The following is a 20,445-nucleotide window of genomic DNA, read 5'->3' as shown; positions in this document are numbered from 1 at the left end:
GGCAGGGCAGCCTGGGGCCTGGGGCCCCAGGTACAGAAGGCCAGCCGGCCAGGCCTGTGACTCCCTCAGTGATGGACAAGAGAATGTGTGGAGAGGATGGCAGTAGGGTGACCAGCTCATCAGCACATTCTGGTGTGCCCTGGACTTTCCTGGTTTTAGCACTAAAAGCCTGAGAAACCCCCCTATCTCAGGCAAACAGATGGCTGGTCATCCTAGTTGGCAGAGGCCCCCAAGCCTGGCTTTCACTCCTCTCTCTTTCCTCTAGATTCAGAAATTCAAACTTCGAGAGGAGATGGAACAGCATCTGAAACTGTGAAGAAAGGAATGAGATGGGGAAGAGGGTCCTCCCAGGCCCTCCTCCTGCCCCTCCCTCTCACTCCCCATGTGTCTTTGTGATTTGGCATAAAGAGCTACTCTGTTGTCTTTGGTCTTTTGCTGGTGTGCTCTCTTGGCAGCTACTGGGGGAATGGAGAAGGGAAGATCCGGAAGGGAACCTAGCATTATCAGATCTCCTATTCCTTGTCATAGCACAGTGGTTAAGAGCTTGGCTGCTAACTAAGAGGTCGGCAGTTCAAATCCCCAGCTGCTCCTTGGAAACCCTCTGGGGCAGTTCTACTCTGTCCTGTAGGGTCACTGAGTCGGAATGGACTCAACGGCAATGGGTTTTTTATTCCTTGTCAAAGGAGCCCTGGTGGCATAACGGTTAAGCGCTTGGCTGCTAACCAAAAGGTTGGTGGTTCAAACTCACCCAGCGACTCCCATAAAGATTACAGCCTAGAAAACTATATGGGGCATTTCTACACATGGAGTTGCTACGAGTCAGAATCAACTCTACGGTACCTAACAAGAACATTCCTTGTCAGTGATGGTACTAACCACTTTGACATATACTTTCTACTCAGTTTGGTCCCTGGGTGAAACAAATGGTTTCTGCTTGCCTACCACCAAAAAGTTGGTGGTTCGAACCTACCCAGCAGTGCTACAGAAGAAAGGCCTGGTGATCTGCTTCCATAAAGATTACAGCTAAGAAAACTCTGTAACACATGGGGTTGCTATGAGTTGAAATTGACTTGATGGCAACAGGTTATCTACTCAATTTAATCCTCATCTCATCTCTTTGGGAGTCCCTGGGTGGTGCAAATGGTTAATGCACTCATCTGGTAACCAAAAGCTTGGAGGAGGTTCGAGTCCACCCAGAGGCACCGTGGAAGAAAGGCCTGATGATCTACTTCCAAAAAATCAGCCATTGAGAACCCTGTGGAGCACAGTTGTTCTCTGACACACATGGGATTGCCATGAATTAGAATCAACTCAGCAGTAACTGGTTTTGGCATCCCTTTGAGATGCCAGCCCAATTTTAAAAAAGGCTATACTCATTTAATTCTTTTTCATATTGTTGACAGATTAGTCAGGCAAGAAGTATTTTTTAAATATATAACAGCTTTACTGAGATATAGTTAGCATACCATACGACTTACCCGTTTAAAGTGTACAATTCAGTGGTTTTTAGTATATTCACAGATATGTGCAACCATCACCACATCAATTTTAGAACATTTTCAGTACCTTAAAAAGAAACCCTGTACCTGGGGCTTCCCTGGTGGACAGGGCCAGATAAAGCGGGCTATAGCTTGACCACAGAAATCAAAACAGCTGGGTTCCATAAGGAACATAGGTTCCCAGTTCACAGAGATGGAAATTTCCCTCCCTTACCTCCCAGTGTGCCTGCCACCAGCAGCAGCAGCAGCAGCAGGCAGCCTCCTCTTTACCTTTTAAGAAATGACGCGTGTTTAGGGTACTCCAGGTGCCAGGCACTATGCTACCCCCCCAAAAAAACAAACAAACACCAAACCCATTTCCGTGGAGTCGATTCCAACTCAGCACTCTGCTAGGTGCTTTCATGTACGTTTTTCTCTGGAAATCTTCCCAACAACCCTATAAAGTAGGTATTAGCCCCTTTCCAAATGAGGAAACTGAAACTCAGGCTCAATGACTCGCCAAGTTCACGCATCTGGGATTAGAACCCAGCTGTTTTACTCCAAATCCCATGATCTTTTCACTTCATTGGACAATCCTTCAGCGGTCTGCTTTCCCAGCCCCTCACCTGCACCCTGTCTCTCCCACATATACTATCTCGAACTCCCCTCCCAGCAGGTACAAGCCCAGGTGCCCGGGTTGGCCTGACCCAGGAGATGACAGCCCACCCTCCTGGCCTAGCCGATTCCCCCTGGGGTTTTCTGCTCTTGCAACATGCAGCCCAAGTGTCCTCTCACCCACTGACTCCAGGTTCTTAAAACCGATCGCACTGACGGCGCTTAGCACACTGGCCTGCAGGCGTTGAATTAATATTTGTTGCCTGTCGTGACGGCTTGTTGGTTTGCCTCTCTCCTATTAGATTGCAACCCAGTTTTATTCACCTACATGTCTCCAGCGCCCAGCTCTGAGCTCGGCGCTTAAAAAAGTGGAGTAATTGATTGAACGGAGAGTTTCTCGATGGGTCACGGAACTCACTCAGGACAGGGTGCTAAAAGGCAAGGAGGGAATCTGCTCCACGCCTGTCCCGGAAGAAGACCGACAGAAGGTTGCGGTGAAGACGCCGCTGCCCGGGAGGTGGCGTCGCAGACCCTAGGCCCCGGGCTCTCAAGGCGCATCCTCGAGCGAGGGGCGGTGCCCGCGAGGTCATGCAGCCCCTCCTCCCTCCTTCCGCCAGTGTGGCCAACTTGGCCAGCCTCGCGGACGCTCTTGCACCCTGGGCATAACCTGGACTCAGGTTCCTGCCTCGCGCTTCAGACCGCCCCTCGCTGCACCGAGCGCCATGACGCTCCCCCGGGTCCGGGCCTGCGGCTGGGTAGCAGCGGCCAAAGCTGCCCAGAGGCGCCACCAAGCGGAGGGCGCGGGAGGACCTCGGTGTCCTGCGCCCCGGAGCCAACGCGCGTCGCTGTACATCCACGTGAGTGTGGGGGGCGGAGCTCGCGGGGCCTGTCCGTGGCGGTCCAGAACTCAGGTGGCGGCCTATGACCCTGTGAACGCACGTGCCGTCTTTTCCCTCCCCCAGTCAGGGATGGGACCCTGTGCCCTGGCAGGGAGGTGACTTGGTCCGGAGACCTGAAGTTGATTTCCCTTATGAGCCGTTTTTTCATACTGAAGCGGGCGTAATAATCCTAGTCCGACCTGCCTTGTGGAGCTGTGCGGCTCAGATGTCGCAGCCAGTGTTGACCGACCTGAAACGGGGATGGGCGTACGTGCGACTGAACCCTGGAAGTGGCCAGGGCAGCCAGGGGCCAGCCCTAACCCTGGCCGTACACTGCCCCCCAGTGGCCATACTGCGAGAAGCGCTGCGGTTACTGCAACTTCAACAAGTACATCCCCCGTGGCGTGGAGGAGGCTGCGGTCCGGAGCTGTTTGGTGACTGAGGCTCAGACGCTGCTGCTGCTTAGCGGGGTGCGGCGGTGGGTACTGGGGGCTGTAAGGTGGGGTCTTGAGAATTATTTGGCGGCGGTGGTGTGGATAGCACGGGTGCAGGCATCCGCGAGAGCTCCCCCAGGTCTCATCTACTCCGTCTCTCCCCTTAGGGTGGAGTCTGTGTTCTTTGGTGGGGGCACCCCCAGCCTGGCGAGTCCCCACACTGTGGCTGCTGTCCTAGAGGCAGTGGCTCAGGCAGCTTACCTGCCCGCAGATGCAGAGGTCACGTTGGAGGCCAACCCCACTTCGTCCGCAGGCTCCAGATTGGCAGCGTTTGGGACAGTAGGGGTCAACAGGCTGTCCATTGGGCTCCAGGTAACCACCTCACCTTCCCCGTCCCAGTGCACCCAGACCTTCAGTGCTGTTTTCCCTCTGGTCACATTCATTCACTGGGCAAACAATTATTGAGTTCCTTCTGGGTACCAGGGGGCAGTACACAGTAGGCAATGAGAAGTGTGTGGGGACACTTTCGTAAATACTTAATTATCTGCTGCTGTGCTAAACCATCAGTCTCTTTGTTCATCACTGTATTCCAAACTTCATCATAGTGCCTGGCACATAGTAAAAAAAAAAAAAAAACGGTTGCCATCGGGTCCACTCGTCAGACTCATCAAGTCATCATGGCAGGCCATGTGGCACATAGTAGGTGCTGAGAAAAAGTTTGTAACATGAATGAGTGAAAACACAAGGGAGAGACAGACACATAGTCAAATCATTGCAGCATGGCAAGTGCTGCCTATAAAGAATCTCTACAGAGGACTCGGAGCACAGACTAAAGGGCAGCTCAGCCTGGAGAAATCAGGGAAGCCTTTCTGGAGGAAGTGATGTTTGAATAAGGAGGAGGGAGGGTGTGGGAGAACAGCATTCCAGGAAAAGAGATAGGATATGAAAGAGGCTTGTACGTTCTGGGGGAGCTGTGAGTAATTTCCTGTGACTGGAGAGGCTGGAGATGGGGCTGTAAGGTAAGGCCCCAAAGCCTTTAGCACCATACTAAGGAATTTGGGTTTTATCCTAACAGCGATAGGACAGCTGCTGAAGGTTTTTAAGTAGGGGGAAACATAATCCTATCGGGTTGACCCCTGATATTTCCATATCCAGCACTGTCCTACCTTCCAGTATGAGTACCCCTTATTATAGGGCTTAGGCTCATGGGCTTTGTCCTGATGGGATGTACTGAAAGGGACATATCATTTCTGAGCTATTCTTGCCCAAAATGCATATCGTGAATCTAATTGTGAGGAGACATCAGGAAAGCCTAAATTAAGAGACATTTTAAAAAACAATTGCCCTATAGTGTTCAAAAATGTCAGTGTTCTAAAAGACAAAGAAAGGCAGAGGATCTAGCCTAGATTAAAGAAGACTAGAGAGACAGTGACAGCTGAATGCGTTGGGTAACCCTTGGCTGGATCCTGGATTGGGGTGGAAGGAGGAAATTACTACAGTAGACATGATGAGGACAGTTGATGAAATTTGAATATGACTCTGTCTTAGATAATGATATTGTATCAGTGTTACATTTCCTGAACTCTAATTGGATTGTGATTACGTAAGAGAATGTTCTTGTTCTTAGGAAATACACACTTAAGTATGTAGGGGTAAAGGTGTACAAGATCGGTAACTGTGTAGTCCAATACAGTAGCCACTATTTAAATTTGTTAATTAAATTTATTTATTTGGGTTGTACGTAAACGGCATCAGCAGCTGCTCTTTTTGTGTGCGCGCGTGTGTGCAACAATATATATCACACATTTGCCAATTCAGCTTTTTTCAGGTGTATGGCTTAATGACATCAGTTACATTAATCAGTTGTGTATCCGTTACCCTTAATCAATGCCAGATTTCCCATCACCTAAACAGAAGTTCACTGCTTGCTAAATAATGGCTTAAATTTGTTAATTAAATTTAATTAACCACATTTCAAGTACTCATCAGCATGTGGATAGTGGCTACTACGTTGAATGGTACAGATATAAAACATTCCCATCATTGCTGGAAGTTCTTTTGGACAGGGCTGGTCTATAACTTAGTCTCAAATGAGTTGACATAATAACAATAATATATGTGTATTTTTAGAGAGAAATAAAGCATGTGGCAAAATGCTGTTAGTTGGTGAATCCAGGTGAAGGTATTTATAATGCTTTTCCTTCAACTTCTCTGTAGGTTTGAAATACTTCAAAATAAAAAGACTGTTGGCTTTAGAGTTCCAAAAACCAAACCAAACTTGTTGCTGTCGAGTCAATTCTGACTCTTAGTAATCGTATAGGACGTGACCCTGTAGGACAGAGTGGCACTGGCCCATAGTGTTTCCAAGGCTGTAAATCTTTACGGAAGCAGATTGCCACATCTTTCTTCCGCGGAGCAGCTGGTGGGTTCAGATCACCAACTTTTAGGTTTGCAGCCAAGCACTTTAATCACTGAGCCATCAGCTTTAGAGTAAGACAGTGCCAAATTCCAGGCCTGACTTTGCAATTGTATGGCCTTGGGCGAGTTAGTAACATCTCTGAGCCTCAGTCTCCTCATCTGTAGAAGGGAGCTGATGTCAGAGGATTACAAGGATTAAATTAAACACTGCATAAAAGTGCTTGGCACGTGTTGACCCTTTGTGAAAGGTAGACCTTCATCCTGTTTTCTCTAGCCTGTTTGCTTGCCTCCCAGCTCTCTGCTGTGCCCCCGTTTCCGTGTCTACAGTAAGGCTGAGCTGTTCCTGTCCCCCTCTGGGCTGGCCTGCATGCTTACACCCACCCTTCTCCCCAGTCCCTGGATGATGCTGAGCTCCAGCTGCTGGGGCGGACACACTCAGCCAGTGATGCTCTGCGGACGCTGGCGGAAGCCCGGCACCTCTTCCCTGGGCGCGTTTCTGTGGACCTGATGCTAGGGCTGCCCGCACAGCAGGTAGGGCCGTGGCTGGGACAGCTACAGGAGCTGCTGTGCCACTGCGATGACCACGTCTCTCTGTACCAGCTGTCCCTGGAGCGGGGCACTGCGCTCTTTGCCCAGGTCCAGCAGGGGGCCCTGCCTGCCCCTGACCCTGAGCTTGCCGCTGAGATGTACCAGAAGGGACGGGTAGTCCTTCGGGAGGCTGGCTTCCGCCAGTATGAGGTCTCCAACTTTGCCCGGAATGTGCGTCCTGGGGCTGAGGGCTGAAGGTGGGGAATGGGCAGGCTGAAGTGTGTCCAGGGAATTGTGCCTCTTGGGGAGAGGGGTCTCTGCTGGGTCCTCTCAGGGTCTGAGATGGTGGGACAGTCTAACCAGGGCCCCTCACTCTCTTCACTCTGCACAATTCCCTCCCTCCCCACAGGGGGCGCTCAGTACCCACAATTGGAACTACTGGCAGTGTGGTCAGTACCTTGGCGTTGGGCCTGGTGAGTCCCCTGTGACAAGATGGGACTATAAAAGGAATGACTCAGGAGAGGCATGTTGTGGGGCCTGCCACCTGCTGGCTGTGTGATCCAGGGCTACTCACTTAACCTCCCCACGCCTCTATTTGCTCGTACATCAAGTTTGGCAAGAAATGATACCTACCTTGGAGAATGTATTTTGAAGTGCTTAATAGAGTGCCTGGCACCGTGGTTCTCAGTCTTTGGCATGCATCAGAATCACCTGGAGGGTTTGTTGAAACCCAGATGACTGGCCCCAACCCCAGAATTTCAGATCCGTCTGTTCTGGGGTGAGGCCTGAGAATTTCCGTTTCTAACATGGTGGATGCCATTGGCCCAGGGACCACACTTTGAGAAGCACTGGTTTAACATCTGGTAGGCACGCAGTGTTGGCTGCTGTTAATGTGGTGGTGGTGGTTGTTGTCAGGGGCCCATGGGCGATTTCTGCCCCAGGGGGCCGGAGGCCACACCCGGGAGGCTCGGATCCAGACACTGGAGCCTGACAACTGGATGAAGGAGGTGAAGCTGTTTGGACATGGCACCCGGAAGCGGGTCCCCCTGGGCGAGCTGGAGCTGTGAGCATCTGAGGGCACAGACAGTGCTGTTCACCTGGGGTCCTCTGCACCCGTAGAGTCACCCCATTTGTACATCCATCTTCATCCATCTTTGGTTCCCAACTTACCACTGCCCCCCCTCCCCTTGCCCCATTCCGCATGACCCCAGCAGCTCCCTATACACACATCCCAGTGCAGGGCAGAAGAGTGGGAGAGGCACATGGCCTTCTCTCTAAGACCCCTTGATTTTCCTTTCAGGCTGGAGGAAGTTTTGGTCATGGGGCTACGCACAGACCTGGGGATCACTCACCAGGTAAAGGCACCGGGACTCTGGCACACCACTCTCTTCTCCTGAGCCTTTCAGAGTCTCTCTCACCTCCTGCCCTCCTCCCCCTACAAGGCCCTATTCCCTGGGTTTGGCAGCTGGAGGTGGGGCCTGGGTCCAGCCAGGCCTGATGGGCAGACGCACTGGGCAGTGTGGTGTGGTGGTGAGAACCCTGGACTAGGACTGCACTAAGCTGAGTTCTGGTCCCTGTTCTCCTGCATCTTTGGGCAAAGATCCTCTCACCTCTCGGAACTTCAGTTTTCTCAGCTGTGTAGGGGAAGAGATTAGATAATGGATTTCCTCAGATAGGAAGCGCAGTTGGTAATGGCAGATAAAATAGAGAGCTGCTCTGGATGAAGCCGGGCCAGAAAGCCCTGGCTGAAGCTGGCCAGACCCTGACAGGCAGGGGACAGGGGTAGAGGAGAGGAGATGTGGCTTGGCTGGGAGCTGGGCTTTGGCCTGAACATGGAATGGAGGTGATGCTGCCATCTCCCTGCTAGCCCATTGACCTGGGCCTGCCAAGCAGTGCATGAGAGTCTGCTGAGCCCCCCGTGCTGGACTGGGCTCTCCCTTACCTCCCCCCACACCCCCTGACATGTTGCCCAGAGTAGCCCAGCCTCAGGTCCCTGCGCCTCTGACCCTTCTGGTCTCCCAGCACTGGCAGCAGTTTGAGCCCCAGCTGACCCTGTGGGATGTGTTTGGGACAAGCAAGGAAGTGAAGGAGCTGCTGGAGCAGGGTTTATTGCTGTTGGATCACAGGTGTGTGTATGGGTCTCGGGGGGCCCTAGCTACGGACCTGTAGACCTAGCGGAAATGAGGAAAGACTGGCGAGGAGGGGCCTGTGGATGCCAGGGGGTTGGCACTGGTGGAGGGTGGGGATTGAAAATGGTAAGATGAGGCAGTCACACTCAGGACTTTTGGATTTCCAGGGGTCTTCGGTGCTCCTGGGAGGGCCTGGCTGTGCTGGACTCTCTGTTGCTGACCCTCCTGCCTCAACTCCAAGAGGCCTGGCAGCAGAGAATCTCCACCCTTGTGCCGAGAGGATGACCCCCTGTTCCTATACCCCAACACAGTTCCAGGTGGGCTTTGGTGGCCAAGCGGCACTGCAGACATCTCTCCAACGCTGGCAGGTGCTACCTCTGCCTGTGTGGTCATTGCCCGATCCTGGCATCCCCAGGGGAATGGCTTCAGTGAGGTGGATGGGAGCACGTTTCTGGTCTGAGAACTGGAATCCCACCCAGCATCTCAGTACTCAGCCCAGTGTGTGCTCAGCCCCTGCATTAGCTACTGTTTGCCTTTTTGTTCTGAATGATGGACAGTGTTAAAAGTCTTTCTACAGGGAATCACCTCCCCAAGAGAAGTGTTCCCCACTCTGGAATGAGGTCCTGAGGCAGCTGCATGAGTTAGGAAAACCAAATCCCCTCTAGGTATTTTAACCGGGAAGGGATTTCATATAGGAATGAGGTATTTACAAAACCACTGGAAGGACTAGGGAAGTGAAAGAGAAAGCCATCAACCACTGTCAGGACCCAGAAAGTTACAGGATTCTCAGCTGCTAGCAACACTCAGGCAGATAATTTACAAGAAAAATCCTGGAAGATGCTACAAAACCTCCTGTTTGCTGTCTGCAAAGGCCACTGCCAGAGGCTTCTGCGAGTGCATTTCATTGATGGACTCTAAAGCAAATGCTTGCTGGCAGGAGATTCTGAGGAATGTAGTTCTCTGGCTTCCAGCCCCTGAAATACAGGAGAGTCCACTGGGTGGCGCCATGTGTATATTGAGCACAGTAACCTGCTGCACCCTGAGAACAGTGAGAAAGATCAGAGCAAGCCTTGCCTCTTCTAGCAGCCAGGATATGTTTGCGGTGGCAGGATCCACACAGACCCTCCTGAGTCCCTACTGCTCTACTCCCCTCTGCCACTCCCAGCCTGTTTGTTGACAGAGTGAAGGTGGGTGGAGTCAACCAGGGAAAGGGGAGGGGGAGAAGAACTTAGGGAAGACCCAGAGCATTTGTAATCCTCTGTTCTACCTGCAGAAATGGTTACAGGTTTTATTTAAATAGCCTAATAAACCCATCTGGAGCCTGCCTTAACTGTGGTCTGTCTTTTGTCTGGGCTTTTTCGTGGGGTCCTCATTTGGAGGCTAGAAGCTTAGTCTAGGGCTCAGATACTCCCCCTTAGATTTTATTTTGAAAGATTTCAAACCTCCAGAAAAGTTGAAAGAATAAATTCAATGTACACCATATATCCTTCATCTATAGGGTGTCCATAAAGTCAAGAAATGGGCAAGTATTCACAAGGACATCTTCAGTTTATAAAGAAATAAAATATCTATGTTTTCAGACTTTGTGGTCATCCTATAGATTCATCAATTTGCTAACATTTTGCCACGTTTACTTTGTTAGTTCTGTCTTAGTTGTCTAGTGCTGCTATAACAAAAATATCACAAGTGGATGGCTTTAACAAATTTATTTTCCTCACAGTTTAGGAGGCTAAAAGTCCAAATTCAGGGTGCTGGCTCTAGGGGAGGGCTTTCACTGTCTTGGCTCTGGGAGAAGGTCCTTGTCTCTTCAGCTTGTTTCCTGGTTCCATGGAGATCTCTGCGTGGCTTGGTATCAACCTTCCCCCATCTCTGCTTCTAGCTTGCATTTAATCTCTTTTATATCTCAAAAGAGATTAACTCAAAATACACCCTACACTAATCCTGCCTCATTAACATAACAAAGAGCCCATTCTTAAATGGTATTTTAACCAAGGGCCTAGAGGTTAGGATTTACAACAGATATTTTTTGTGGATGCAATTCAATCAAAAAACAAACCTGTTGCCACTGAGTCAATTCCGACTCATAGCGACCCTTTTGGACAGAGTAGAACTGCCCCGTAGGGTTTCCAAGGAGCAGCTGGTGGATTCGAACTGCCGACCTTTTGGTTTGCAGCTGTAGCTCTTAACCACTGAGCCACCAGGGCTCCACAATTCAATCCATAACAGTGTATTTTCTGCTGAACCATTTGAAAGAAAGATGTAAACAGCCCCTGGTAACCAGTAATCTACTTTCTGTCTCTGTATTTGCCTGTTCTAGATGTTTCACTCAGCATTATGTTTTCAGGGTTCATCCGTGTTGCAAGGGCTGATACTCTTAACCTGGAAACGGTAGGCTGTGTGTGTGTGTGTCTTGCAAGAGGGGTGTTTTTCTGGGAAGAAGCTCCATAACTTGCATACCTTATCATATCAGAAGGTACTATGGTGCCCAAATTAATGTACTGCTACAAATCAAGGCATGTTAAACTCAGCCTCTAGCTGAGTGACTAAGGATGAGTGCCCCCACCCACGTGAGCATGTGCATTTCCCATGTGCCTGGTGGGTGTGAATATCAGTCCTTCTTTGACCTTGTGGTAACATGGTAAGTGTTCTACCTCTCCTTTATTCATGAAATATTTAGCAAGCACTAATGGTGTGCCAAGCGCTGCGCATGGCACGTAGAGAGGAACAAGACCTGTCCCAGCCCTCGAGGAACTCACCACCAGGTTGAGAGATGGATAAAGAGATAAATCCTAGGGTTGTCAGTAAAGGTGTGTGGATGAAATTGGGGGAGCCTGGAGCACATTTGGTTTTGAGGGGCGTGAGAGCAGGAAAAGGGGGACACAATTTTCTTACTATTTTCTCTACCCCTGATGTCCTAGAGATCCTGGGCCTGGGGCAGCCTGCGGGGTGACCTATGCTGCCCCGGGGGAGCCTTGCCCTGAGCCTTCCCCTGATCTTGATATTCCAGAAGTGAGCACAGGGCCAGGGCAGGTGCACCATCAGATAACCCTGGGCCCACTCAGGTTTCTCCCAGGTGCCAGGGCTCGTGCCACCTGAGCTGTCTGGGCCCTCCTTGCTGAGCACTTCATGGGGCCTCTGCAAAGGGGCTAGGTGGGAGCCTGGGCCAGTGGAGGTGGCACCTTGGTGACTCAGACTGGGCCTACCTTTACCAGGTAAATCAGAATCTCTGGGAGGTGGTGCCCAGGAATCCAGTTTTTAAATGCCTCCTAAACGGCTCTAAAGATCAGTCCAGTCTGAAGAGCCCTGATTGCTGTCATCTTGTCCCACTTGCCAGCCTTCCCTTCTGTGGCTGGGGTCAGGAGGAACAAGGGGAACATGGCTGCTTCCAGACATGACCAAGTGAGAGTGGAGTCCTGCCCTCCGCATCCTGGGCCCTACATGGCTCGTCCATCAAAGGGATTCTCTCCCTCTGTACTGGGACTTCAGTTGTCATCTTTTCACCTACCCTCCATCACCTGCACACGGACACAAATGAAAGAGGTGAATAACCTACTTTGATGAAATTCCTTTTTGACAAAGCTGAGGGTTTAATTTTTGATCATTATAAACTCTGTGTTGAATGTCTTATGGAAATGTTTTTATGCATTGGTTTGATCATTCCCTTTGGTTTAGGATAAATTCCAAGAAGGGGAATTGCTGACTTTGAGGATATACCTGTCCTTTGTTTGGCTGCACAATGCTAAACTGCCCTCCAGGAAACCTGCTCAGCACATACTCCTGCCAGCTTGCTAGTACTCATTTCTCTACAATCTCATCAATACCAAGCACAATCAATTTTTCCAAATGACTCCAATCTGAATGAAGGGCATTCTTTTTAATATACATATAATTTATTTTTGTTATTGTTGAGAATATACACAGCGGAACATACACCAACAATTTCTACACGTAGAATTCAGTGACACTGATTATATTCTTTGAGTTGTGCAACCATTCTTACCCTTCTTTTCTGAGTTGTTCCTCCCCCATTAACATAAACTCACTGCCCCGTAAGTTTCCTATTTTATCTTTCAAGTTGCTGTTGTCAGTTCGATCCCATATAGATAGATCTTAAAAGAGGACAATGCTCAAGGCAGGCATTCCTTACTAGTTAAGCTAAACTATCGTTTGGTTTTCAGAAGACTTCAGGGGATATTTTTGGTTTAAGATGTAAGGTTTAAAGATCGTCTCAGGGCAATAGTTTTGTGTGTTCATCCAGCCTCACTGGCTCCAGAAAGTCTGGATTCCATGAGAATTTGAAATTCTGTTCTGCATTTTCCACCAATGAAGGGCATTCTTAATCCTAGCTTTATTATCAGCTAAAATGTTAGGTGGTGGTTGTTAAGTAGATGTCATCAAATTGGAGTTAGTTCTGACTCATAGTGACCCTACGTACAACAGAACAAAACACTGCCTGGTCTTGCACCATCCTCACGATCGTTGTTATGCTTGAGCCCATTGTTGCAGCCACTGCGTCAGTCCATCGCATTGAGGGTCTTCCTCTTTTTGCTCTCTACCAAGCATGATATTCTTCTCCAGGGACTGGTCCCTCCTGATAACGTGCCCAGAGTACTTGATACAAAGTCTCACCATCCTTGCTTCTAAGGAACATTCTGGCTGCACTTCTTCCAAGACAGCTAAAAGCTTTCATTATCAGCTAAAAGACTGCCTCCCTAATAAGGTCTCCATGAGTGGGAGCTCACTGACAACAACACCAACTGTAAACATTTTGGTCTATCGGATCACTCCCAGTCCCAGAGCACAGGAGATGCAAGCGCTGGGGCCACCCAGGTGGAACGAACTGTTTGCTGGGCATTTTAGATCACCTCTGAATTTCTCTTATCCAGACCCCCTTTCTGGGAGAGTCCCAGCTCTGCTCTCCTGTCTTCCTTAGCTTGCTTCCCCTTCTTTTCCCAAGGTGATTTAATTTTTTTTTTTTAATTACATAAGCAGCTTTATAGAAACACTAAACAGAATTCTAAATGAAAGAAAAATCACCCACAATCAGTGGCCCCAACAAATTAAGCCATTTTTATTTGCCTGCGTTCCCTTCCAGTTCTTATCCAAATGCAGGTAATATTTTTGCCTGGTCGTAATCCAGCACAGATCTAATTCTGCATCCTCCCGCTGTTGGTTCCCCTTCTATCAGAAACGTTTTTTATTTTGGTACATGGTCATCGTCTTTCTCATTGTAATTGCTGCATAATATTCCAATGAGTGAATAATTTAATAATCATTATCCTAATGGAAGTCACTTAAGTGGTTACTCATTTTCCCCCTATTACAAATAGTGCTGAAATGCATGTTTTTATGGCAAGAGCTTTTTCCTTCATTTGAATTATTTCGTCAGGCCAATTCCCAAGAGTGAGACAGCTAGGTCAAAGGGGATGAATGCTTTAATGGTTCTTGGTATGAATTGTTATATTGTTTTCCAAAGGGTTTTTCTATGTTCTTTTTTCTTTTTCTGCTCAAAAATAAATAAATAATAATTCATGCTCTTTTTTTCAACTGCATAGAAGAAAGCAACATTTTTACTACCCAGAAATCATCGCTACTAACATGTGGACAACCATCCCTGCAGACATCTCGGTGCATAAATATACATATGGATACAGAAATAAAAATAATTTTTCACAAAAGGGATCATACTCACGGGCCAGTTTTGCAATATGTCCTGGTTTGCCTAATTGGTTCTGCTAGAGTGCTTTTGTGATAGCATAATGTAGTATAGTCATTCCTGTAAGCCAGGCAACTGGCCAAGCATTTTATCTGTGTTAGCTCATTTAATCTCCACAACAACCCAATGACATAAATTCTATTATTATCATGCCCATGTTACAAATGAGGAAACAGACTCAGAAATTAATTGACTTGCCCAAGGTCACATGGTTAGTGAGTGGTGAGGCTGGCATTGGAGCGCCAAAACAAATGCTTATACAAGTAATACATGAGTATGTTATTGTTAAAAACCATATATAACGTAGCATAGAAAGTAAAGTGTGAAAGCCTTCATGCTTCCACAGAGGTTTGGTGTGTATCAGTTAAGTTTATGTTCAATTACATATAACAGAAAATCAAAATAACATTGGCTTAAACAAGATAGGGATTTATTTTTCTTTCACATTAAAGAGATATGGACATAGCATTCCACAGCTACCATGGTGGGCCCATGGTCATAAAGGACCCAGGCCTCTAACGTTATTCTCTGCCATCCTTAGTTCACGGCTTCCATTCTTAAGGTTGCCGCATAGCCTAATATGGTCCCTGGAGTTTCAGCCATCATATCTTCATTTCAGGCAACAAGAAGGAGAAAGGCGGGGTTGGCGGGGGTGGGCAACAGTGTGCTTTTTCCAGCTGAATCATCCCCCTCTAAAGAGCTTTCCCTAAAGTCCCCCTACCCATGACATCAGCCTACTTCTAATTGGCCACTGTTATCCACAAGGGAGACTCATAAGTGTAGTTTTTTAGCCACATTGCTGCTCCCTCCATAACATAAAGGCTCAGTTAATAAAAAAAGGGGAGAATGGATATTAAGAGGCAACCAGACAGCACTGTCACCATCTGCATCTTTCCCAGTCCTTTTTCATAAATGTAAATACATATATATGTACATATACAAATATCTATTTTAAAATATACAAATGTGTAAATACGTTGTTTTAATTTACATCTTAAAGTTTACTAACAGGTTAAACACTCTTCATTAACTTTTGTTCACAAATTATTGAGTTGTGTGCACATTTAAGCTCTTTGCTTAGTTAGCCAACTAGAGCCTTGATGATTTCCTGACAAGTTCAATGCTTAAACAGACAGATAGCTGATAGACAGATATTAGCCTTTAGTCACACTTACTGCAAATATTGCTTCTAGTATGCTATCCTTTTTATGTTTCATGGATTTTTACTTTTTCGGAAGTGAGTTTTCTAGAAATTTCAAATATTTATATAGTTGAGTCCATCTATTGCTTTTCTTTTTAAATCTGTTTCGAGCTTAGACGGTCATTCTACCTCCAGATACATTAGACATTCAAGTGGCTTTTTGCCGGTTTTTCATCTCGGGAGACGCAGTCTCACATAGACCACTAGACCCACCTGGGTCAGAATCTCAACTCAACTGCTTACTACTGTATGATTGGCGTTTTCTTGACTGTTCAGTGAAGGCATTGAACCAGCCCCAGGTTCTCAAACCTGGTTATGCACCAGAACCACCAGAGGCTTCATGGCAATGCAGATTCCTAGGCCTCCCTCAGACCTACAGAATCCAAATCTCTGTCAGTAGAGTCCAGGAGTCTGTATTTTTAGGAGCTCTCTGGTAAAGCCGTCTGCTCAGACATGTTTCAGAATCACTGGACCAGCCAATGTCTGAGATTGTTTCCAGCCCCTGTTCTGAGCGATTAGTGAGTAAGAGGAGGGCGCAGCCCCTGGTCACCATTTCCTCCGAAGCCAGTTGGCCCTGCCTCTTCCTCTTGGGTCAGAGCCCCTGTTTCACATCCTGCCGGAGAAGCAGCCCCTTCTTTTCCCTGCTTCTTCCTCCTCTCTGTGCCCATGGGGGTGGGAGCAGGGTGGGGAGCTGGTCGGGCTCCTGGAGTGTGGCCTGGGGGTAGGGGACTGCCACAGCAACGCCCCAAGGAGGAGGGCCAGGTCCTGCCACTTATTAGCTTTAGTTAAGCCACATAGCCTTTGTGAGTCTCCAGTTTTCTCACCTCTAAAGCAGGGATCATGTCCTTCTTGCAAGGTTGTTGTAAGGTTGGCAATGAAAGATGGAAAGAGCCTAGCGCTGTTCCTGGCACAAAACGGGCATTTGACAAATGGAGTAGCTCTGACTATTAGCGTTTACCTTATGATTTGTAACACACATCCACAGGCATACTAGCCCTAGGGAAGGGGGGGTCTTGAACAGGAATTCCTGGTGCCTAACAAGACAGAAACCTGTCATTTCCCTGTGATGTTGAAACTTGTCAGCAGGAAGCCCTGGGCTCCCAGAATATTCTCCCCCTGGCTCAGTGTACAACTTGTTGCCTCCCAGTAGCTGGAGTGTGCATACCACAGGCAGATGGACAGGCCCCGGGCAGCAGGCCCCAGTGGAAGGAAGGCTCCTCTCCATGTGACTCCTCATGCCAGCGCTCCTTGTCTCCCCCAGCAGGCCTGACAGGAATGGTTCCATTCCTCAGATAGCAGGGACTGCCTCTACCTGCCTCCCAGACCCCTGCCACCTGAGACGCTCCTCCTGTCCCAGAGCTTGCCCTTCCTTTGCCCCATCTTCAGATTAGGTCTCTCCTGGTGCCCATTTCCCAACAAAGCAGGATGAGACGAAAGAGGTGACAGCAGCTCTGTGGGACGGGCACTGTCCCCACCCTACAGAGGAGGAAGCTGGCCTAGGACGGGCAAAGGTGAGATGTTCAACACGTTTTACTCCAAAGGCCACCTTGCTCCTACGTGGCCTCTGAACAAACCTCCCCTTGTGTCCTTCTCGAGGAGGGAATAAGAGCAATTTGAGCCTGGGGACAGTGCCCAGCATTTGCACATCATCCCCGAGGCTGAGGTCAGCCCATTTTGGGAACAGTGTCCAGCTGTGGCCTGACTTCTGGGCCAAGAAGAATGTAAGATTCCTGCCAAACTTTAGCTGAGCAAGATTCCAGTAAAGGAGGGTAGTAGTGAGATGTGTCATTTGAGGGGCAGACAGATGTGAGAGGGGGTGAGAGTAGATGTGAGGGGAATGATCCAGGTGTGCATTGGGGGACATCCAGGCGCAAGGCAGTGAAGCCAGATGTGAGGAGAATGAACCGAATGTGAAAGTGAGCCAGGTGTAGGGTGTCCAGCTGTAAGGGGGACAGTGCAGATGATAGGGGCTCTGTATGTGAGGGTGAGACTGATGTGGCCGAATGAACTGGGTAGGCGGCAGCCAGATGTGAGGGGTAAAGTCAGTGTGAGGGGTTTGAAGCAGACTGCCCCAGCCTGGGCTTTGGGAGGTTGGCTGTCCCTGGGAAGTGGATGATGCAGCCTGTGGAGGAAACATGTTGTCTATCTAGGGAAGCTGTTTAGCCACTGGAAAGAGTAGCTGACAACATGCTCAGTACCTGGCTAGGTGGAAATAAACAGACATGAAGCAATAATCTATGTTGTGTCCTCTGTCAACCCACCCACCTCCTTCTGGGCTTGAGGAAGTTGCTCAGAGTTGCCTTGCTGGGAGGAGGCTGCTAGAGCTCTGCCAGCTAATGATGCTGGTCCCTGAACTTGTGCTTCACCCTTCCAGGCCTTTGCTCCTGCTGGGTCCTCAGCCTGGAGTGACCTTCCACTCTGCCTGCCTGTTAAACTCTTACTTTAGTGGCCCACCTCCTCTAAGAAGGCCCCCCTAATGTCCACTCCACAGTCCCCAAGTTGCAATTAATCACTACCCCTGAGTGCGTTCATTAAAGCTGGAAATCCTCTTTCAGATGACCCAGCTCTATGTCTGATGGACACTGACCTCATCCACCACCCCCCCAGGGGCACATGTATGAGCGTCAGGTAATTTCTGGAATTGAATGCAAAATCGTGTGCAAAGTCAAATGTGAAGATGAATGGATAAACAAAATGTGGTATATCCATACGGCTGGGTATTCAGCCAGAAAAAGATTCATTCATGTCACAGCATGCATGAATCTTGAAAACACTATGCCAACTGAAAGAAGCCAGTTTCAAAAAGACCACATAATGTATGATTCCATTTATCTGAAATGTCTAGAACAGGCAAATCCGTAGAGACAGAAAGCAGATTACTGGGTGTCAGGGGCTGGGGAGGGGGAGAATGGGGAGTAACTGTTTAATGGGCACAGGATTTCTTTTTGGGGTGATGAAAATGTTCTAGAACTGCACAGGGGTGATGGTTGTTCAACATTATGAGTTGCTCAACTAAATGCCACTGAATTATACACATTAAATGGTTAAAACAGTGAATTTTATGTTATGTGTAATTTACTGCAATGAAAAAAAACTTCAAACGCACATTTTCGGGAGAGGGTTCCTAGCTTTGATCAGATTCTCAAATGGCTAGCAGCTCTGATCTGCTCCAACGCCTTCATGATGCAGATGGTGATACTGAGGCACAGAATGGGGATGAGACCTGTCCAAGGTCACTCAGGGGCTGGTGGTAGAGCCCTAACTCCTGACCAGCCACCCCCCCCACTCCCTCCTTCCCTTGTCCTCTAACCTCAACTGAACCCTCTCTTCGTGGCCCCCAGGCCTCTGTCCTGCTCCTGGCCCAGCTACCCACAAGCTATGAAACTTTCCAAAGCTAAAACGCCTTCTAGAGTTTCATGAGGGTCTGTCTTTTCCTCAGGAGGCCCGATGGTGCAGTGGTTAAAGCAATCACTGCTAACTGAAAGGTTAGCAGTTTGAAACACCAGTGGCTCTGCGGGAGAAAACTGTGGCAGTCTGCTTCTGTAGAGATTTACAGCCTTGGAAACCCTATGGGGTCGCTGTGAGTCAGAACTGACTTGACGGCAGTGGATTTTCATCTTTTCCTTTAGTGGCCTCTGAGCTCCTAGAGGGTAAGAGGAAGTGTTTCTTATTTTCCTCCATATCTCCCAGAGCTCCTATGGCAGCCATGGAGGTGAGCTGCTCTTATCCATCTTCAGGAAAGAACTTGCAGTTCACCGGCAAGGAGGGCAGTTAGCTGACAGCCTCCAGCTCCATCACCTTCAGCATCCACCTCAACTTTCTAGCTAAGGCCACGCTCTTCTCAGGCAGCCTCCAGCCAATGAGTGAGCACAACATGGTTACTAGGGCCTGGCTATTTCTGCCCAACGCGAGTCTAATGAGCATTCTTTGCCCATAGGTTCCCATTGGGTTGGCCAAGGCTTTGTCAGATCTGCATCACAGTCTGAAGCTCTCTCAGCCTAGTCCTGCTTCCTTCCCCTTCATCATTTACAGGCCTTACCACTGCCCCCCCCCCGTTGTACATTCCATGTTCTTATTATTAATGGATGTTTGCAGTTGTTTCTTCTCATTTTGAGTCGTGCCACATCAGCAAATGGAGGTCCCAAAAGCTTGACTCCATCCACGTCATTAAGGTCAACTCCATTTTGAGGAGGCAGCTCTTTCCCAATCGTATTTTGAGTACATTCTAACCTGAGGGGCTCATCTTCCAGTACTATATCAGACAATGTTCTGCTGCTATTCATAAGGTTTTCACTGGCTAATTTTTTTCAGAAGTAGACTGCCAGGTCCTTCTTCCTAGTCTGTCTTAGTCTAGAAGCTCAGCTGAAACCTGTCCACCGTGGGTGACCCTGCTGTTATTTGAAATACCTTGGCATAGCTTCCAGCATCACAGCAACACGCAAGCCCCCAGAGTAGGACAAACTCACAGATGCATCAGTTTTTAAGTGTTAAAAAGTTTTAAAGTGTTAAAAAGCAAAGGTATCACTTTAAGGACTAAGTGTGCCTGACCTAAGCCATGGTGTTTTCAATCACCTCGTGTACATGCAAAAGCTGGACAATGAATAAGGAATCCTGAAGAAGAATTGATGCCTTTGAATTATGGTGTTGATGAAGAATATTGACTATACCACGGACTGCCAGAAGAACAAACAAATCTGTCTTGGAAGAAGTACAGCCAGAATGCTCCTTAGAGACAAGGATGGCAAGACTTCATCTCACATACTTTGGACATGTTATCAGGTGGGACCAGTCCCTGGAGAAGGACCTCATGGTTGGTAAAGCAGAGGGTCAGGGAAAGAGAGGAAGACCCTCAACGAGATGGACTGACACAGTGTCTGCAACAATGGGCTCAAGCACAATGATTGTGAGGATGGCACAGGACTGGGTGGTGTTTCGTTCTGTTGTACACAGGGTTGATATGAGTTGGAACCGACTCGACGGCAACTAACAACAACTGCCCCTTCCCCCAAAAAACCTCTTGCACTATCTCCATCTCAGTGTCTGCTTCT

The 20,445-nt window shown here is 48.5% G+C and overlaps 2 protein-coding genes across 2 annotated transcripts in view; both read left to right on the top strand.

The window, feature by feature from the left end:
• ACSF2 (acyl-CoA synthetase family member 2) overlaps positions 1–544 on the top strand; it is a 44,991-nt gene extending 44,447 nt beyond the window's left edge. The window contains exon 16 of the mRNA XM_004377933.2: positions 266–544. Coding sequence (XP_004377990.1) covers positions 266–316 — 51 coding nt within the window. The 3' untranslated portion in view covers positions 317–544. The remainder of the gene's footprint in view (positions 1–265) is intronic.
• A 2,205-nt stretch (positions 545–2,749) lies between these two features.
• Positions 2,750–9,805, top strand: RSAD1 (radical S-adenosyl methionine domain containing 1). The gene is made up of 9 exons (XM_004377932.2): positions 2,750–2,950; positions 3,316–3,449; positions 3,573–3,777; positions 6,217–6,582; positions 6,761–6,824; positions 7,267–7,414; positions 7,652–7,706; positions 8,374–8,477; positions 8,648–9,805. The coding sequence occupies exons 1-9, from the start codon at positions 2,816–2,818 to the stop codon at positions 8,763–8,765; spliced, it is 1,329 nt and encodes a 442-aa protein (XP_004377989.1). The 5' UTR covers positions 2,750–2,815; the 3' UTR covers positions 8,766–9,805.
• Positions 9,806–20,445: the final 10,640 nt, after the last annotated feature.

This window comes from Trichechus manatus, unplaced genomic scaffold (assembly GCF_000243295.1).
Source record: "Trichechus manatus latirostris isolate Lorelei unplaced genomic scaffold, TriManLat1.0 scaffold00054, whole genome shotgun sequence".
In the NCBI taxonomy this organism is placed as follows: domain Eukaryota; kingdom Metazoa; phylum Chordata; class Mammalia; order Sirenia; family Trichechidae; genus Trichechus; species Trichechus manatus.
The sequence above is the reverse complement of the archived record's forward strand: the minus strand, read 5'-3'. Positions and strand labels throughout refer to the sequence as shown.